This window comes from Drosophila simulans, chromosome 2R, assembly GCF_016746395.2.
Source record: "Drosophila simulans strain w501 chromosome 2R, Prin_Dsim_3.1, whole genome shotgun sequence".
Lineage (NCBI taxonomy): Eukaryota > Metazoa > Arthropoda > Insecta > Diptera > Drosophilidae > Drosophila > Drosophila simulans.
In genome coordinates this window covers 14,550,236-14,571,736 of record NC_052521.2, presented here as the reverse complement: position 1 = coordinate 14,571,736, position 21,501 = coordinate 14,550,236, and the positions used below count along the sequence as shown (strand labels likewise).

Genomic DNA, 21,501 nt, shown 5'->3' with positions numbered 1-21,501 from the left:
CGGCCAAAGTGTTTGTTTCGAGCCCGGTACAAAACAATGGCCAAAAGCAGAGGTGGATAGCCAGCTTGCTGGTTGGGTGGGGTTTTTCTTTTTGTTGTTTTTTTTCGGTTGGAAGGTAGACAGCGACGACCAGCGGCGCATGCTAAGCGATTCGCCTCAGACAAAAGGCAACGGCAACAGCCGGCCGTATCTGCAGTCACTGAACTCCTCCTAAAAGTATGCAGCGCCAAATAGCCATGCGAATGTGAGTGCATCCCTTTTTGCTCTCCTGTATCTCTTTGTGTGCGTGTGTGCGAGCGTGTGAGTGTGTGTGTGTGTGAGTGGGGGAAAACAATGAACGGGCCTCGACTTTCTGTGGCCATGTTTTTTTTCAATCATGCGTTCGTTTCCTCACTCATTCATTCGCTCGACGGGCCACACCGCACAACTGCAGTTGCATACTTTTGGGATTTGCAACAGATTCCCCACACGATCCTCTCTCGCATTGCCCTCCTCCCCACCCCTTCTCTGCAGGAAACTGGCCCAGTGCGACAATCTGAATCGGTTGCTTTAATATTAAACCAGCAACTTAGGACCCGGTGAACCATTATCCTGGGAGTAACTGCATTCGAGGGATTTGTGTTAATTGAAAAATGTGGCCTAGAATATGGCGAACACAACTGTACTACTCCAAAGTGGATTACCTTAAGGACAAAAGTGCACTCAGTTAATGGAATTCGACTAAACGTTGCGCTGTTACTGTCGTGTTATGTTTTTTTGCCAATTTTTTTGCTTTTTACTTGAGTTGGCCAAATGGCTATTTCTGATATCGGTAGTGGCCCTATCTCACTGCCGTATTTTCGTTTCATTTGCTCATTTAACCTGCGCTCCTCTCCCTCCCTCCTCCCACCATTTCCCTCTCTCTTTCGCTCATTTCATTTGCCTCGCGCTTATCAGCCTCGAAATTCACTTAATTTAATTAAAGTGCACAACGGAGTGAGTGCAGAACGAAAAAGAAAAAATAAAACAAAAAATAATAATAAAACGGTGAGAGCGCCACTGAAAAAGGCAAGAGAATTTCACATTATTTTTGCACACAAACACGGGAGCACCCAATGCCAGTGGTCATTCCGCTCCCATCATCATTGCCATCCTCATCATCATCAGCACCGCCGTCGTCGGTGTGGACGTCATTGCTTCATTTTCGCCTGCCGGTTACGGGGCTTCGGCTCCGTTGCGCCCCCGAATTAATTTCCGTTTTGCAAACCAATTGAAAATCCAATTTTCAATACACAAACCATATAACGCCATGCCCCCTCATCTCATCCCAGTCACACCATCCACTCGTATGCCCGGCATACGTTTAACTAACGTCCCCCCATCTCCACACGGAGCGCTGGGCTGGGAGATTCCGGTAGCACACGTGGAAAAGTTTGCTCACATTTAAAGGGCTTTAAAAAAGTGGCAAGCGAACGTGGGCCGAGGGCCACGAAACGGGCAACTGGAGGCCATTGGCCACTGCGCCCGAAAGTAGGCAACAATATATATGGGCATTAAACGTAAACCGACTGCAGCCTGCGGGGGCAACAGCCCAGGCTCCCATGCCCCCGTTCGGCTTGCATTGCCGTGTTTATTTGTACACATGCCGACACACACACACACATTGACACACATGTGCTGTACACCCATATAACCACATAATGCACGCCATGGCGCCCGAACAGGGACCCCTTGGGACAGGCTGCGGTGCGTGCTTGTGTGTGTGTTGCACATTGATTTTTTTCTGCAGGCTAGCCAGCCGAAGGCTTTTCCTCCTCCTGATTTGACCACATGGCCAGGACGCTTTACAAATTGCGAGGGATAGCCGGGCACTGTTAGTGGGATTTCCTATAGCGATTCGATTAATCTGGCCAAAGAAGACTTGATCGGCGCTAGCTGTATCTAACCGGAGGATTTTGCTTAAGCCCAAGGGAATGCAAGCGGACATTATTATTGTGCACTGGGTAGCCAGTTTTAAGTAGAAAACATTTGCATTTGAATTGAATTTATTCGTTTGCTATTCTTTTGTATATTTGTTCCAATGACCATCAATGGAAATGTTTTGTTCGCTTATTTGGGCATTTGTTTCGGGTTTTTGAAAAAGCCCTCTAAAAATGATTTTTTTTTTAAGCCTAAAAGCCTGCTGCGGTATTTCAGACATTGTTCGTTTTTCACCAACCTCCCACCACCCCATTCGCGTTTTCTACTTTTTATGATAGAAATAAATTTTAAGCATTCACATTTTTCAACTTTTTGACAAACACACATCACACAGCCGGGGTAAAGGGCAAATTATTGAAGTGGCAAGCCTTGACTTGACTCAACTCAACTTGACTTGCGTCGTATCCTTGCTGCGAAATCGGCACTCACATAGATACACACACTCACACACACGCAATGGCGGAGATTGGCATAAACTGCGGCAACATTTAATGGCGAGCTTCGTTTTTGGCAGACATTGATGACTTTTTAACTGCAGTCATTTGCAGGGCGGCGTCGTTTACACAGCTTACACAGACATGGATATACACTGCCATAGATATGGCAAATGTTTGCCTAGGCCCCCCGCACACATACACTCGCACTCACACTCATACACTTACACTCACTCGGTGGCGTTTCCGTTTCCTCAGCTCCGTTGTAAGCCATTTGAGCAGAAGGCGGCGACATCAGGAAAATATCGCGTGACGCGGCGATAAAAATAATCATCATAATGTAATGTGAAAGGAGGCCAACGTAGGGGGGTGGGGGGTCCAGGGCGTTGGGGGTTCCGACTGCTTAATCGATTTTCCCTTTTCGCCGCAGCGGGCGTGGCCCCATTTAATGCGATTATTTGCGATTTCTTTTCTGTGGACGTTCGCAGTGTCCGCAAATTAACGAGCCCCCATAATAATTTAGTCGCATGCCGTAATAACAAGCCGCAGAAGTGGGTGCACCGGGTCCCTTTCGGACCTTTTGGGTTGGATGGCCCCAAGGTCGTGGGAGCGCAGGCAAATTGATTTCGTTTCATGTTGCCCGACATATGTTGCCGACTTTTTGGCGCCAAGCCCGCCGACGTCGACGCTCGAAGACATTTGCATGGTCGTAAATGAGAATAATAATACTTCTGTATTTTAAAGTCATATCTAGAAGAAAGACAATTTAAAATCACGGTGAGAAATAGCTACTCCTCTATATACCCAATGAGAGCTGGAGTCCCTCAGGGCAGTGTTCTCGGACCGCTACTGTATTCCTTGTACACTGCTGATATCCCTTGCCCGAGTTTCGAACACATGGCAGCACCGAACAGGACTCTTATTGCAACCTATGCAGATGACATCGCAGTTGTATATAACTCTAGGGACAGCAGAGAGGCAGCTAACGGACTACAAGAATATATTAATGCTCTGGCAGCCTGGTGTAAACGGTGGAACCTAAAAATAAACCCACTGAAAACAACAAACCCGTGCTTCACGTTAAAAACGCTTATCCCAAACACCCCTCCAATTCGGCTAGAAGGAGTTACCCTGAATCAGCCCCTGCAAGCAACATATCTAGGTATCACCCTGGATAAACGGCTCACCTTTGGGCCGCATCTAAAAAACACAGTAAAAAAATGTGGCCACAGATCACAACAGCTGAGATGGCTCATGAATAGAAGGAGCACTCTTTCGATGAGGTGCAAAAGAGCTGTGTATGCGCACTGTATCGTACCGATATGGTTATACGGGATCCAGATTTGGGGAATTGCAGCCAAATCGAATTATAATCGTATCCAGGTGATGCAAAATCGCGCATTACGACAAATAACCAACTGCCCCTGGTATGTACGTAACTCTACACTCCATAAAGACCTCAATATTCACACAGTTGAGTCACAAATTGGGAGACATACAAGTCGATATAGTGACAGATTACTGAGCCATAGCAGTCTTCTTGCAAGACGTCTCATCCCCGCTCGACCTCTAAGAAGACTTAAACGGCAAGGCTTCGCCAAGACAATTGGGCAGCAGTAAAAACTCTTCATTTATGTTCCTACTCCACTTATTTTATTTTATAGTGTTTGGTTATTGATAAGAATACTTCTCCACACTGTGATGTTAAGATACAATATTATGATGTACGGATTCTTCACTTAATAAATATTAATAAAAAAAAAAAAAAAAAAATTTGCATGGTCGTAAATGAGAAATAAAAACGGGTTGTGGGCATCATGCAGGCTTGCGGTCAAAATTTGCTTGTTGTTGGGAAATAAAAAATGTTTATTGCCCATATGTGTTTTGTCCTTAAGGAGGCGAGCCTGTGGGCGTGTGTTCGCTGGCATCGTTTGCAATTATTATGGCATACTTATGAGGCAAGAGCTGTTTTTTTGAAGCTCTGCTCTTTAAACTTCCGTACAATGGATCACTTGACATTCAATACCGGCATGGCAAAACATTTCAATGCGGCAAACTAATTGAAAAGGGATGCTTCCAGCCATGGACAAGGAGAAAGTTTATGGCAAACACAGGCGGGGAATGGTGAACGGAGACATGAGGACACGCTTTTAATAAATCCATCACATAACCCGCATTATTAAAAAGATCCAAGTCCTGACACGAACAAGCAAAGTTTCGCTGGCAAACAAACACACACACACAGAGGACAAACGTGTCTACGAGACGGAGATGGAGATAGAGATGAAAGAGGAAGGGAGACAGTACACACACGAGTAGAAAAAGCGCTTATCAAATTTCCACAAACGATGACAATCAAACTGAAGGCATCAGGACGTTGAGCAAAGCCAAGACCAGGACCAGGACCACGAAGAGGACCAGGACGAAATGATTGGACGTTGTGGTGCTCTTGAGTGAATGTAATCGCCAATAAACTGCATAAAGCGCATATCAGCTGGACTGGCTCGACAATGGGCGAGCGTCCAGGACATCGAAAGGATTCAATCAATGCGCAAACAAAAGGCCAGCAGACTGAAGCGAGCGGGATCGCTGCGAGACGCGCAGACCCAAAGGCACATAAATAATTCAATTGTCAACACGCTCGGCACTGCAACATGCGATAATATTACCCCGCCGAACGGAAGGAAAACTTTTCTGCTAACAAAAATAAACTTTTTTCCTTTGCCACTGATGTTGCCATGTTACAACTTTATCGATTTACACAAAATGAGGCTCGTTATTAGTTGAAGGGGACATGTGTGACCAATGTGGCGAAAGTGAGGAGCAAGTGTAAGATCTTTAAGAATCCAGGGTTTTTGGAATTAAATTCCAAGCTAGTTAAACTTTGCAACAGAATTTAAGAAAATCAATGTTTGCCTGCAGAAATATTTTTGTAAAAGTTAGTTGCTAGTGACAGCTGAAAGAGAGAAGCCAGGGAATTTTCCAGGGATTTTTCACCTCAATTAGAGTCTCCACTTTTGGCCAGCCGACTAATCTCGAGTCCTTCGACCAGGATCTATATCTAAGGCCTCGCCTCATCCTTCGATTCATTCAACCCCCCTCCCCACATTTTTTATTGCCTCTTCCCTGTTTTTTATGACTTGACAGAGCCCCTTCATCATGCCGTTCTCCCTTCGGTTTTTTTTATGATTTGCTACACACCCGGCTATGTTTCCGTTGCTTTCGATTTTAAAGGACCCAGCACACATAAGTGAGTGTGTGAGGGTCCTTCGATCGCATGGGCAATTTTTTATTGTTAGAAAATTGTTTTCTCTGCTCAGCGTTACGCAAGAAAAAAATTGATTTCTTGTCTTTATGGCGTTGTCCCTTTGCCAGTCCTGTTGGCTGCTGTTGGCAAATTTAATATGTTATCCTTCGATGTGCGTTCCCCAGCTTCTGGGTGTTGTTGTTTGTTTGAAAAATATTGAATTTTTCGCAAAATAAAAAGGATAAAGGATAACATCTTTTGCCGTGTTTGCGGAAACCGAAGCAAACCCAAGGAGCCCAGCAAGTGGAAAATTGTCCCTTCTCTACTTTCCTCACACCACCAAAAGTCCTTGCTTGTCCGTTTTGTGGTTAACTTGTTTCGGTTTCCTTTCTTTTTGATTGTCTAACATGTGTTCCTCGTTCACTATATATACATATGTATAAGCATTCGTATATACTTATATATATATATGTATAGAAGACACAATATGTCAGAGATATTTGATTTTAGAAATTGAATTGCATTTAATTTGCTTTTGCTGTTTTGAGAAAGTTGTTGGCCTCTGGCAGCTTATTGGCCTGCAATATTTTTTTTTATATTTCTTTCAAGTGTCAAATAAATTTAAGCTCGAATAAATTGCTCAAGAATTTATTTTCTGCACTCATTTATTAAAGTTCTGGCTAGTCTGCAGTTTTCTCTTTACGAGATAAACACACCTGTATGTAAATGAAGAGTTTTTGTGATTTTTAGTCAAACGATTTCATTTGAGCTTAATTTATTCTGTGGCCAACATTTATAATTGGCATTTAATTAAAGACAGAAATTGTCCTAAATTACAGATCCTTTTAAAAGCAGGATTTTGAACTTAACATCACTTAAAGTGATATTATGCATATGGGCAATTTCTATTTAAGTTTTATTTTTTCAATTTAAACTGCCTCTTGGTTGAACTCTTCTCTTCGTTGCGAAAAAAATTGCCAACTGTTGAGTCTAACTGAAAAATATTATGAATATTTTTAGCACACTCCGTGTGGTATTTTATTTTGCAATTCTATTTTTTTTTTTGTGCAGAGGTTTTTGTTCATCAACAAAGCATTAGCGCTTGCCCGCTTAGGGACTTTTACAATGCATTTTTTTATTTCGTTGTGTCTGCTTTTTTGTGAGTGTTTGTAGGCGTGTCAGGCGCCCAGAGGCCTGCAAACAAACAAACAGAACGGCGGGCCAAATGATGAGCAGCGGTGGGCAGGCAAACAAATGAGAAAAAATTTCAGTTCTAACAGAGGGAAAAATTCGTAAAAAATCGCATATAAAAATAAGGAGAGGTGAGAGGTGCTGGGTGGAAATACATAAAAAATAATATCATGAATGCAATGACTTTTAATGTACAGTTATTGCGCAGCTGTCTGATGTCCCAGGCCCCACAAAAGTATACGAATATATGTATATATGTATATTTAAATGCTGCATACTTCTGGCGTTGCTTACATGACGTTGCAAGGCGAGAGCAGTGAGCTTGTGTGCGTGCGATTCTGTGTGCGGCATGTGCAGTGCACCGTGTATCCTTTTTGGCAAGCTTCATTGCCACTTTGGCCAAAAAGGGTAGACCGACAGTCAGCCAAACAGACGCCCGTTGCCCGCTGCCCGCTGCACATACTAATAAGGCTAAGTGGCAATGACAAACACAAATGCATTTGCCCACACACACACACACGCGCCGGATATAAAAGGGGGAAAGGGAGAAAGTGAGCGACAGAGAGGGCATGCTGGGCGACAAATGTCTGTTTGGGACTCTGCGGAACCACAAAGCGAACATTTTATGACTGTTGAATGACCTCATAAGCATGCGTGCTTATTTTCTCGCCCCCAGTTCCACTTGATTTCGCGTTTTTAATTCCCTTTGAATGGTCTTTAAAAATATAATTACCAGTTTTGTAAGCTACCGCAATTGTTTTGTCAAAATGTGAATGACATTAAATTTGGCACGGACGCTCTCACAAAAAGCAACATTTTTAGTTTCTAACTAAACTAAATCAATATTTAACTGGCACATTTTTAAAATCAAGGTCTACCATGTACATAGCTAAACAAGATTTACCAAATAGTTGCCATACTTTAGAAAAATAATTTATTTTGCAGATTTGTAGTGACAACATACAAATATTTTACCTTCGGTGCAAAAACTTCCATCAATGTCGGATGGAAAATGCAAAAGTTGGCATTGTCATTTGGCTATTTATAGGCAGCTGTCATATTGCAAATTGATGCCCTGCACTGGAACCATTAGCCTTGCCCCCTTTCCCCCAACCAGCCATCCATCCTGAGTTGCAGCCATTTCTTTTATAATTCTTTCGTTAAGGAAAAATTGCAAGAAACTCTGAGTTTTCCCACTCTATTTTTTCGAGATGCTGCTGCCTTGTCAAGCCATAAAATGTTATCACAAAAAGTATTTTCCAAGTCAGCGCACACACAAAAAGTGGGTGGTGGGGGCAAGATCCTGGCGTGGCTGTCGAATGTGCGAGCGAGACGGACAAACTTCAAAGCAAAAGTTGTTGGCAACCCACACACAAGCACACACACGCACACATGTGCAGCCAGTGAAAGTTACAAATAGAGTTGCCATAAAATTTCATATGCTTATCACGTGCGTTGCCCTTGTAGCTCCCCACCTACGTAACACCACCCACGGCCCACACGAGTTTACTATCCCCACCGACAGATGGCGCCAAATTGCGCTTGCATCGCTGTCAGCCCTTTCGCACGTCACATATGTATAGAGCGCACATTTTGGAGCCAACTGTACCGCAATATTTTCGCTATTTTAAGCTGACAACGTTGCGTTGCAGTGGCCCTTGCTCTATGACTATTTTATTGTCATATTTATCTACAATCAAGCCGCACACACCCGTTCACACCACTGCACTTCACTCGGCGGACGAAAACAAAGCATTGCGTTTGCCGGCTTTCTCCACATTTTTTTGTTCATTGCGCTTTGTCGAACACAGGCTAAGAATGCGTTTTCCAACAGCCCGAGCGATATGTCAGGAAATTGGCTTTACTTTTTTTTAGCTTTCCCATTTTTGGCCCCTTTGACATTTCACGCTTCGAGTGGAACGCCATTGTTTAGAGCTGACATATTGAAGAGAGATAGAGGGCCGTTGCGATACGAGTGGCATATACAATTGCTATGCCAGATTTTAGGCTGTTTGCTGGCCAAAAAACTGTAAAAACCAGTCAAAACTCAATTAAAATTACGACCCACTGATAAGATTGCAAAAGTAAAACAAATTAATGCCTACGTTTGCTGGCAATGAAAGTGAACCGGGTTCTAAATAAAAAAAAATAGGAATAGAAACACCCACTGTTGCCAACGATTTCCATTTGTTTGTGGCCCACTTTTGGGCGCCAAATAAAAAAGTTAACCAGCCGTGCCCAACACATGTGACCCAGATAAGCTTATTATGAACTCATTTTGAGCACCATTTTTGGCACGGAAAACACCATCAAATTAGATTCAATGAGGGCGCCCCGTTTACCAATAAATTGTGGCAAATTATGCGGCCAAAGATTAAATTCGATTCTTATGTAAATCCAAGGCAACAGGAGGCTGCAGCTTAAGGCGCCTGCTTACCTACACTTTTATCCATCCAATCCAGGTGCCAGACAGCCCGAACCGAACTGAACCGAACCGACAGCTGTGAACTGACCCTCTAATCTGCATAATTTGCACAGAAGTCGGGTGGAAAGGGAACACGAGACGAAGGTGTGCTCCCTGCGGCATTATAAATAGTCAAAGATATTTATTTGTAATGAGGACCAGGGGTTGCCAAGACTTTGGGCTGGTCCAGCAATCTCCACGGGGTAGTTTACTCAACTTGGACTTGGAACTTGAACCCGTACTCGTATTCTCGTATTCGTACTCGGACGGACCCGGACTTTTTGTTCGATTAGAGGCCAGCATCTGCTCGATGGGCAAAGTTCTTGCTCTAACGATGACCGAGGACCGACCACTGAGTTATGCCAACGATAGACCTTTTTCCCTCGCTAAAGTTGATTAAAAAGTGCAGGCGGTGAGCAGTTGATTGCCCGATGGACGGTTTATGGTCAATTATGCCAAGTTTTGGGCCTTGTTTTGTGGCCGGAGATATGTCCGGCCACAAATGATAGTTCAATCAATATCTGGTCTAGGGCACACCATTTACCACACTCAACCAATTGAATTTATTACGAAAAGCAAGTCAATTTATTATTTTATAAGCATGACAAATGATTGGTGGCTTAGCTTAGCACAGTGGGTACACTGTTGTATAGTATCCGCACCTTTAAGAATTTCACAGAATAAAAAACTTGAACAACGGCACATTTCTAAGAATAGCCCCACATTTTCTTGGACGCCCACTTTTTCATTTTCCGGTTAATCGATCCATTCATCGTTCAAGGTTCAAATATTTATCGATTCCGAAGAAAAACACATCATAAGTTCACCCTAATCCTCTTATCCAGCCTGTTTATCCCGGCTCAACGTATATCACAGTATTTTCCGCAATTTTCCCCCCCGTTGGGTCACCTACCTCAATCCAAGGTCATACTTTCCAGCCTTCCCTCCAGCTGCCCCCGCCCATTTTCCACCTCCCTGGCGCCCACACTTGACGGAACCTTTTGTTGTTGGCTAGCCACAGGAGCTCAGTCTTGTGTAAGTGAAATGAATTTGTCATGAGGTTTTCCCACTGCTGTTATTGCTGCTGCTGCTTAGGAAACCGAAAAAGTGACAGGCCATCTAGGCGCACACACAAACACGGAGGAAAATGATTGAGTACATTGTTTTGCCAATTTGGGATTCAGATCAAGAGATCAAGTTTATAAGCGTATACGACCATGATCAGCAGAGAATCGTCGTATAAGAAGTTTTAAGGGTTATTTTTCAAATCATTTTCAAATCAGGCTAGACTTTCACTAAAGTCAACGTCAATTGTGATGGGTTCTGTGGGTTAAAATGTTTTCGCTCAGTGCACACATCCCTGTGATATACAGGAAGCCACTTGGCAGTTGGGTCTGGCATTGCGGCATTTATAAATATAATGCCAATAAATACGCAGGGACCGGTGAAAATCCATCGATTGTCCACCTTGTCGATTCAAAGGAGTTCTCTCTAGCTTGTGTCACCGGCAGACCACCCAAAGTTTGATTGGCAAAATCGTCAGCGGGGGGCGTTCGAACCCCTCGAAACCCCCATGCATCGTGTGTGATTCAGACGGCCGTCGCCAGAGGGCGCTGCAATGGTAGTGGTAGGACTAGGAAAAACTTGACAGGTGTTTGCCTCGGGCTTTCACAATCAACCCACTTGCTTCCGTCTGACATTTTTAAGTGCCCTAAAATACAATCCAAAAGCGCTTAATTATGCACGCTCCGATGTCCGAAAATCTGCAGGAAGCAATTACGTGGGCGGACTGAAATCGGATAGTGGTGCACTGGACTTTCAAGGGGGTGGGATGACTCATTCGCATTCCGCAAAGCCCCCCGATGGTGTTGATGACGTAAGCTTAGCACAACCAACCCCCCAGGGAAAATGAGGGCTCAGAGTGGGGAAACGGAAACCGAATACGAATCCGATTCCAAGTCCGAAGTCAAGCGCACAAATCAAAGCCAAGAATTTTTGCATTGTAGAAGGCTTCCTGGCGACTCCAAGAACCGGAAGTGCTTTCTTATAAGCCGCTGGAGAAAGAGAAAAACAAACGAAGGGTTGTTGTTCTCTCTCCCTTTGAGTGATGGCAGTGAGTCAAAGAGCTCTTGAGTGGGAATTAAAAGAGCAACGGGGGTTGAAAGAGTGATGAGGTGCTAGGATTTTGTTGATTTGATCCAATTAGCAAGTAAAATAGAAGAGAGAAAACTCCAATTACAGCATAAAGGGAGGAAAAAAGTGAGGAAGCAATTAGACGATAAGACATAATTATATGTAAAAACTTTTATAATCAAATATCCATACTAAGGGTACAGATATTCAAGTACAAAATTAAGTCGCACATATTTAAAGTAGTTTTATAAAGCATCATTTTTTAACAACAAGACAAAGCAACTTCTTTCGATTTAAGAACTCAAATGACACCAGACAATTGTGTGTGTGGGATAAACTCCATTAGATCGGGCCCGCAATCTCATTAGATGTCGCTACTTTTTGGCGCATTTTCCGGTTCTATTACCCGTGGAAACCGCCGACACACGCACACATTCAAGTTTAATTAACAAGAACGAAAAAGTTTTGTGTGCAACAAATCCCAAGTTTATCTGCCCCCACGCGATTGACAACAGTTTCGGGAATAAAGCCGAGCCGAGCCGAGAAGTGAGTGAGAAGGTGAAGGAAAACTTTTACATTATTAAACTGGAACTGGTTGGAAATGTTGACAGCAATTTGACAGGGCCAAAAGCCGGGCCCATCGGCAGCAGAAACATTTACACGGCCGGCTCCCCGAAATGAAACAATAATAACAATAATAGTAAAAAAGACACAAGTCGGAGGGGAAAATGTCATGATTGCCAGGACGACGACTCCTCGAGGGTTGTGTGTCCTGCAGCGAAATAAATAAATAAAATAAAAAAGGATTGTGGGGCGGCGGTGGTCTGGATAAGGGGGTTTGGTGGTGTGTGGGGAATGTAAAACAAATTTGTTTATTGTTGACACTCGAATCGGGAAACGGGATAAGGATAAAGGACGATGACACCTCGACCTTTCACCGCCACGAGCTAAGTCCTCTTCCCATTGTTCGGGCGATAAAAAGGGTTCGGGATCTTGAGATCTATCCGGTTATGGGACACCTTCTAACGGTGTCCGCTCCCCTTGATTTATGGGCGTGTGCCGCTAGCGTCCTTTGTACCTCATCATATCATCTTAGCATGCTAATTGCGCGACATTCTTCGCTTACGGGATATGTCTTCATATACCATGCGTATGGCACCCCAAACCAAAAAATAAATGCCAAATACCGAGGAGGAACCTCTGAGAGCTCGAAACCCGAAGCCCAGTTACGTGTGGAACGTGCCGCATAATTCAGGTTTGCCTTTCACTCCGCCTTATTGAATTGCCGCTTCCCATTTGGGACACTTTTGTCGAGTGCCTCCCTCTTGGTCCGCCACCCGGAATCTGGAATTTGGCATTCATGCGGGTAATTTATGTAAATTTATTGTTCCTTTATCTGTTCTCTTTCAGGCATTTCTTTTTTGGCCAGTATTTTTGGGTGTTTCGTCGGCGCGTGTTTGCTGTCAAAATATTGAGCAGGCGGCGGGGAAAGCGGACTGAAAAGCGAGCTAAATCAATTAATAATGAAAATGCAGATGTTTAGTTCTGCTCCTGCTGCTGCCTTTTTCGTGGCCAATCGAACGCAATGAATAAGAAATCGTTTTAACGCTGTTAACCGAATATGTGAGTGGTTTTTTGGGCGTTTCAATAAGATATTGACAGGTATCAATAAAATGCGTTAGTTTGCAAACAAGAACGTATGCGTTATATTCGAATGTTCACACCTTGAATACTCCTGATATTTCATTTCCATACTTTTCGCAACACCTTAAACCCTTTGCAGCTGCAATTCCCTTAACGTTTATTGATCCCTTTTTGCCAAGCTAACCCTCTGACGTCCGTTTACCCCAAAACGAATTTGTATTTATTAATAATGCTCGGGGTGGAGAGAATGGCCCCATGGCTTCCGACGATTTCAACATTTGGTTTTATTGTTTCATGCCAAGACATTTGCAAGCATCAACAACAACCCCCTGGCTGAACTAAACCGAACAAACTCAATTACGTAATAAAAATTTATGAACGCCCCCGACCGAAAGGACATTAAAATTGTTGTTTGCTCTCTTCCCCCAGCTGCGAATGCTATTGATTTTACTGTCCTGTCTAGGGTTAAGCCCGAGTATTGATGGACAGCAAGGAATCGGGAGTAGATCACACCAAATCCCATATCATTAATACTTGTAAGGGAAAAACCAGCATTGACCCTCATTTTGGGGCGAGTGTGTTTGTGTAATTCATCTCAATAAAATGCGATAAATCCACAGAGCGGAGGAAAAAAAACTATAAAATGTCTCCAGGAAGTGCATAAACAACTAAGCGAAGGGAATTGGAAATGGAGATGGAGGATTCGTGGCAAACGCGTGTCCCATTTCGGAATTTATTAAGGATTCATCCTGTGGGGTGGCTGCTTCGCAAATCGGCGTATCCTTGGACTTTTGGACAGAGAGCAAATGGTCACTCAACGCCAGCTGCTAATTGTGTGATCTGTGTGAGTGTTTGCCGAACGTGTGAACGACTTTCGTTTGACCTTCGTGCACTGAACTTGTTATCAACGCCAAAAATCAAACAAGCCCACTGCGAAAATTCCCAAAAATCCAAACAAGTTTCTGGGCCTGGGAAAATAAAAGAAAAGAGCCCTAGATGAGATGGACAACCCTTGAGATACATCGAATCCGAACTGGACAATATATTTATAAGCACATTATCATGCATTGTTGTCCTCCATGTCCATGGCTAGCGAGTGTCCTTTGTCACATGCACGGCTCAGCATATTAATGATTCCTATTCCTGCCCAGCAGCATCCCTCTCTCAAGGAGTTTAGTTTTCCCTCAAATAAAAGGAGTAGTGGGAAAGCAAAAGGAAGAGAATCGGTTCACAACCCTTTCGGCACATAAATTAATTTTCTTGTCCGTTGAATCTCGGCTTTTCTTGCGGAAAGGTCCGTTAATGATGATCAGCATAAATAGTTGGTCAGAGGTTCCAGCTACTGCTCATGATTTGGGGAATTTTTATTATGTATGCAAATGATTATGCGAAATTCCGGTTAACCGACAAACAAAACATTTTACGACCATGTGTGCTGCTGACACAAAGGCCCCCGAAATGTTTTCCCCATAATTGAAAATTACGAAATGTTTGCTCAACTTGCCCACTTGCCCCACACTTCTCGGGTTTCGAGTGTCTCAAATAAATTTATTAAATTACTCACAAAGGCCGGCATTTGAGGGGGAATGGGAGTTATTTGGGCATAGACTTCGCTGTAACTTGAAATTTACCTGGAAATAGAAGAAGGAATAAATAGTTGGGGTTACTCAAGGGTTTCATATAAAATAACAATTAGTACAAAGATGCTCTCAGTGCTCAGAATTTAATTATGACTGGGGTCGAGCGCTTGCAACTATTCAGAGTTCGGTCTATTGGGTTTCAATTCCCTATATACACACACGAAAATTACTTAGTTTCCTAGTTTATTTAGCCTAGCGCTTCCGTTTCCGATCCCAACACGTTTCCTTCGGCCTTTCGTCCTCAACACTTGTCATCTCACAGCCAATTGCACTTAGTCGCCAGCACTTTAAATTAAGTCAAATGCCAAACAACGACGAGCGCCTAAAAGTCCGCAAACAAAGAGTGAATACGCACACACTCGACGGTTCACGGTCCATTAAATTTAGCTGGCCACTAGAAGCGAATAGAATGGAACTCGAGCAAAGGACATCCGGCAGATACAAGATACATTTCGACTCACGCTTCTGCTTCAAGGTCATTAAACAAAATGATGGCCCAATGGGGGTGTTGCGGCGGATTGGGCAATTTTTAGCACTTTTCGCTGGCTAAATCCAAGCAAACCGCAAAAAGTCACGTAGCCCGAGATTTTTTCTGGGGTTCGAGGATGCGACGAGCTGCCTAACAAGTCAACACAGAAACGCTCAAGTGCGAAAAAATGAAAATGAAGCGATGTAGTGCGGTGTGTGGGGCAAAACAGGGAGGCGTGGAGGTGGAAGGCTTAGAAAGAGAGTGCACCGGGGGAAACGACAATATTGAAGGGATATTGTCATCTTATCTCTTGTTAAAGGATATTTTCCTGTAAGAAAACAAATTGCGCATTTACATTTCGCTACAAGGTGTAATTCATATAAATAAACTTAAAGATCCATTCATGATTGATAAATTCTATAGAAATTGATTCCCATTTGTGGTGGGAACAATTGAAATTGCCCTTAAAGCCCTTAAAAAAAGTATGTAATCTTCAAAAATAGGATACTAGGTGCATTTCTTTCTGTGTGACAAAGCGACTTAAGCGAAACCCCTAAAGTGCGACGGCGACGCTTTAAGTGCCGCACATGTATGCCACTGGGGGAGGGGCCGTAGGTTGCTCTGTATCGCAGTTTCTCTGTCACGAGGGTAACAAACGGTGTCCCATGTGGCAGGGGTAGCCTATTCTATCCTATCCTACGGAATGCCACCGACTGAGCAGTGCGAGCGAGAGGGTGAGAGTGCAATGAAATCTTAATGCCTTAATGGGCCACACAATCTAATTTACTTTTGTTTGCCCTCTCGTTCTGCAAGGATATGCCCCTCTCTCTTTCGCCGTACATATCCTCGTCTCGTTCTGTCAGTTACTTCTGTTTTGGCTTATCGTTGTATTCTTTTCCTTTTTTTTTATTCGGATTTTACTATAAATGATTTTTTTCGCTTTTGGGGTTTTCTGCCATTGCTAATGCCGTTAGCTTTGCTTTACTTCTGTCGTTCGTCTACTTCGCCCCCCTCCGCTTACTTTTGTTGTTCTAGTTGTGCTTCGTAATCCTATTAACAATGGCGATGTTGTCGTCATCACTGCGTAAATACATATATATATATATGTATATATCGAAAAACATACGTAGACAACTTGTACATATGTATATAAGGTATATCAATATATCGTTATGCGCCGCCATTTTTCATACGTTTCCTGTTACGCTGCGCCTTACAGTTGTTTTATTTCTATATTGATTTTTGTGGTGCTCGTTTTCTAGGGTCTTATGCTCACAATGGGCTAATTAGATTAAAAGTCAATTGAACCGCCAGGAAAATGGCTTCGGCTTAGTAATTCTAGAGAATGGTTTGCTCTAAAATCGATTACATTACTTGGATTGGTGGTAGGGATAGACCAATCCGAAAAAGAGTCTTACAGATTGAATATGAACTTAAGGAATAACTTCAATGAGAACTTGGAATTATTTGATTTTTTGCCATTTTTAAACAGCTAAATCAAAAGATTCTTGAAAGCACCTGAATAGGTTTCAGACTAGTATTAAAGGAACTGATAAAAAGAACTACCTTTTCGGCAGGAAATGCAAAACCCTTTCAGTTTTATCATTGATGAATTTCATCCGCTTCACAATATCTGCTGTACGATATCTCCATTGAATCGAATCCAGTCTGGGAAACTCTGGAGCAGGACAGACTTGTCTTAGGCCAAGTGCTATGCCGTCTGCTCCTGTGCATTATACTAAAAATTTCCTGCAACATTCTTGCAGGGCACAAAGACAGCTTAATCCCAGCTCACTATAAATCAAACGCACACACTCGCAGGAAGACGCAGTAAGCTCCCAGGCGCATATCAAGTTGAGTTTTAAATATTGTAACATTTTTTCTATATTTTTTTGTCGAATTTTTTTTTTGTGGCTCTGTGGACTGCTGGCTGCTGGTGATTCTTCTGTGCGAAGCTAAAAATTCCCTGAAGCTTAACAAGTTTAAGTTGGTTGCACAGCACAGCACAGGCAGCTTGTGAAAAAGAGCAAGGAAAGCGAGCCGAGTGGAAAGCGAGGGAAAAGCAGAGAGTTAGACGCACTTTAGTTTCTATGCAAAATAGTTTTAAATTACACACCAAGAGAAATTCTAATTTAATTTAAATGCTCGCCAGACGCCATATCAAATTGATGCAGATGGAGAGGAATGGCATTAGACAGGCAGCATCCTGCCGTGTGGATGCCACGGAGGTGTCTCAAGTTGTTTTGGCATTTATTTATATTTCATGCAAATTAACTGCAGCAATAAATTGACAGTGCACACTTTTAGCCAAGTCTGACAGTTGCAATTCAGGTGTGGAGGCGGCGAGGAAACCCTTTTTCTCAACAGTTTTGACAGGCGCGCGACATTTTCTGCTTGCTTACCGCTTCAACTTTTGCTCGAATAACCAGACAGAGAGCGCGGATATAACTTTCCAGCAGCAGCCTTGAGTTTCATCCACCCACCCACCACAACAACCTTTCACCAGCCCACCTGATTTTCCACCATCGCTGGCTGCAACATGTCAAAATCTGCGACAGCCGCGAGTTAGCCAAAATTCGAGACACACCGAGTTCTCCACGCCATTTTTCGCATCATTTTATTTTTGGCCATGATATGTGTACTGTGTGTGTACTGGTGTTTGGGCCAAAACTTTCTACGTTGCAAGGGGTTTGGAAATTAAATTAAAACAGAGAGCATAACTTGGAGAAGCTTGAGATGGAGGACGACTAGGCAAAAGTTAAATGAAATTAGATAGGTAAGATTGATGATGCCAGTTCCCGGCGAGATAAACAATTAATTATAGTTTAATTAGCTGCAGTAGATCATGTTCAAGTGCGTAACATAAGTAATTTTACTTGAATTCACTTAAACTGAATAACAATGTATATACAAGAGCAACATCTTACTCTACCTTTAGCTTTTATAGCTCGAAAAGTAGAGAAGTCCCATTTAATTGGCCATCGGTGTGCCCTTTCTTATAATATCTCCACACATCATTCAGATCCAAACATATAGCCCGACTATTTATTGCACATGTGTAATGTGTAAGCTGCCTGCGTATACTTCGCCGTGCAGCATAATGATGCGACTTTTGCACTCAAGTTGCCGCACTTTGCATGCCGAAGACATTGCAAATTTGTCGCGACTGCGAATCGCATCCTCGAGATACTTTACCCATCTCCATCTCTCTCACCCCCTCCGCTCCACCGCCGTTGTTGTTGCCGTCTCTTTCGCTGGTGAGATGATGCTGCTGATGCTGCTGCATTCCTTCTGCCTTGACACGCTTGACAAATTCGCATGCAATTATTTATAGAGAAGTGCCAGCCAGAGGAGACGAAGACAACTTGAGTTGACTCGACTTGACTCGCCTGTCCCCATGAATGAATGAATGAGTGCGAACGAGTGTGAATGAGAGGGTCGCTCGGCATGGTGGGTGCGAGCGAGATGGCGGGGGCGGTGACGTCAGACGCTCCACTTTTTGGGCAATTTAATTATGCAATTTCGAGAAAAATGCGGCGTGCGGTGGTGATGGTGATGGTGTTGTTGTGCTCATAATTTCTGTTTCGATTTATGTGCCAAGTGTCAGGCTGTCAGTGCAAATAGCAAAAATGCCAAAACTGCAGGGCTATCGCTGTCCCGCTCGCTAACTATGGCCCTCTCGCTTTCCTTTTGGCCATAATAAATATTTATGCTAAATTTATTTGCGTTCGCTTTTAGCTTTTGACATTTTTGGCAAACATTTCAGGCGCTTGTTCGCAATTAGTGTCAGTGCGGCGCAGGGAAAGAGACAGCGACAGTTGAAGTGCGCGAGCGAGATGGCTGGACTCAGTGCTAACCGCTGGTTAATTAAAAAACTTTCAGGCATTTGTTTAATTTTCATAATTTACAATGCGGCGGCTACTGCGTACAGGAATAAAATGAAAAAAAAAAAAACGACTAGGACAAAGAGGAGAGATTAAAAAAATGCAGTATCCAGTTGAGCGAAAAGTTCCCTGTATTATCTCTCTATCTTCCTGGCTCTTGGCTAATTAAACGACGCAACAAGTTAATTAGCAGGGACAAAGGCATGACTTCGGTCAGTGCATAGTGCATAAAAAGCGAGTCAAAGCTCCATCGCTCCCAGAACTTATCGTTTCAATAATACAACTTTTCTTTTTCATAATACTCCAGTAGCCGGAGTTATAAAAGTTATTAAAACGGCTTTTGTGCGGCCCTAAAACGGAGTGAAGTGAAGTTCCATACTGGCTAAGAGGAAATCGGAGCGCCGGCTGCAGTTAGCCATATGCCGATGATTAGTTGGCAGGCGGCAAAAAGTGGGCCTAAACCCCGAGCATTGCCCTAAATTGGTTCTATATGGATTGACTCTGCCCCAGCTCCCCGTTGGCCCATTCAATTTTCATTCTGTTTTTTTCTTTTTTTGTCTTTACCTTTCAGCCAGACAGCAATCGTTCAGCTGTACTCATTCCTCTTTGCCGTGTTTAGCGCAGCTTAGCCATCTTCATTAGCCGGAGAGACACAATCAACAAAATGCACAGAGTCGCTTTGGATTTTTCCGGTTTGGACCAACTAACCATGAAGACTCATATGGTGGTCGCACTGCAAACCCTTTTTCCCTTATCCTGCAACTGCATTCGCTGACAATTTTCACTCAAACGAGGGGGAAAAAGAATGGGCTTGGCATGTGGAAAAAAGTTGGCAGAGTCTAAACCCCTTTTCGACGGTTTCGTAATTAACTAAAATGCCAAGTGTAGGTCAACCCAACCCAGTGGTCGTTTCGAAAAGATGGGGCCACAGGGGTTACATAAATGGCTAAATTCCAGACAGATAGACAGACAGTAGGAGGATTTCGTTTTAAGCGCTGCTTAGTTTGCCTTTGTTCCCGACGCTTTTCGAGCAGATTTTATTTTAATTTAATTTCGCCTATAACGAATTCGAGTAGCGACAGAGCTCCTGCACCGAATTCCAGTTGGTCAGTGTAATGTATTTACTTGCACTCTACATCGCAATGCACTAAACCTGAGTGCGCAAAAGACAAAAAAAAAAAAAAGTAGAAGGGAAATGGAGAGAAACTTTCGACGTGTGTCCACCATCGCTTAACCCCCGGGCTTATTACGTTTTTCAATTAGCAAAATTAAACTCGAAGGGAGTCCTCCGCACAAGCGCTGGCCCAAAGCTCTCACGGAGATGGGACTGCCAAATTGTGGGCGGCAGTGGGCCATAAAAAAGGGATCTATATGTGCTTGTTTGTAAATGTAGCGGCAGGACTGGAGCAAATCAACAGCAGAATCAACAAAACAAATTGCAAAGAGCGCAATACGTGCAAAGTGGCATGGAATGGGGCAACATATGTTGTGGAGGGTCCTACATTCGAGGCTCCAATCCATATCGATATTTGTGCGCCAAGCCAAGGATGTTCTAGTAAGGAATGTTGCTTAAATATATCCCTTTAAACCATTAATACTACAAGAAATACTACTTCAGCTACCAGTAGTAAATGAATGCTTTAAACTGGTTTACTCCTAACTTAAATATTTCCAGTCTTTGTACAAACTGTCTACCCTTTTACACCACCCTTGTTCCCTTTATGATTTCACGTTACGTTAACCCTTTGATATTTTGCAGCCACCATTTACCAAATGAAAGCCATGCAACTACTCTGAAATCCCCCACAAATTTGATTCCGAATTATGCGAATAGCCCGAGAGCAGTGACTGCGATGTTTGCACTTGCTTTCACTTGCTTTTTATTAATTTGCTCAACACTGCCGAAGGAGTTATACCCCAAACTTGGCCAAAACGCCCAGGAGCAGCGACAAATGCTTTTTCTGTCTCGACGCATAGACAGAAACCCAAACAAAACGGGAGAAACCAAACCAGAAAAAAAGCGAACGAAACCACCAAAACCTCGACGAAACCGAAACCCAAACTCGGCTTTCGTATACCAACTCAACTCAAATCCTAAACGACTGCGAAATATAATTTTTTTCGGGGTTTTTCCTCACGTTTTTTTCACATTTTTGTTTTTTTTTTTGTTTACAAATTTTCACCCCTTTTTTTTTTTGAGTACTATTGGGTGGGCGAACTCTCAGTTTTCAAGTTTTGTGGCAGTTTTGCGTGTTTGCTTATAATTTTGTTTGAGTTCAGTGCCACGCCTGCCGCCCCTTTGGTTGAAAAAAAAGGGCAAGACCAAAATAAGTTGGAGGGCACAAAGCAAATTTGTAATTACTTTTTCATGCTGCAATTAAAAATGGCGTAAATAGCTCGAAGCGCCAACTAGATCGAGAGTGAGACAGAGTGATT

General features: G+C 43.1%; 1 protein-coding gene across 43 annotated transcripts in view; it reads right to left on the bottom strand.

Moving 5' to 3' along the window:
* LOC6734891 (protein muscleblind) overlaps positions 1–21,501 on the bottom strand; it is a 164,291-nt gene that overhangs the window by 29,831 nt on the left and 112,959 nt on the right. Inside the window, exon 2 of one of the 43 annotated variants that reach the window (XM_016168292.3) lies at positions 14,637–14,703. The exons of the other annotated variants lie outside the window; for them this stretch is intronic. Within the exon in view, the coding sequence (XP_016028163.1) occupies positions 14,637–14,648 (12 nt within the window). The 5' untranslated portion in view covers positions 14,649–14,703. The remainder of the gene's footprint in view (positions 1–14,636; positions 14,704–21,501) is intronic. 43 annotated transcript variants of the gene reach the window in all.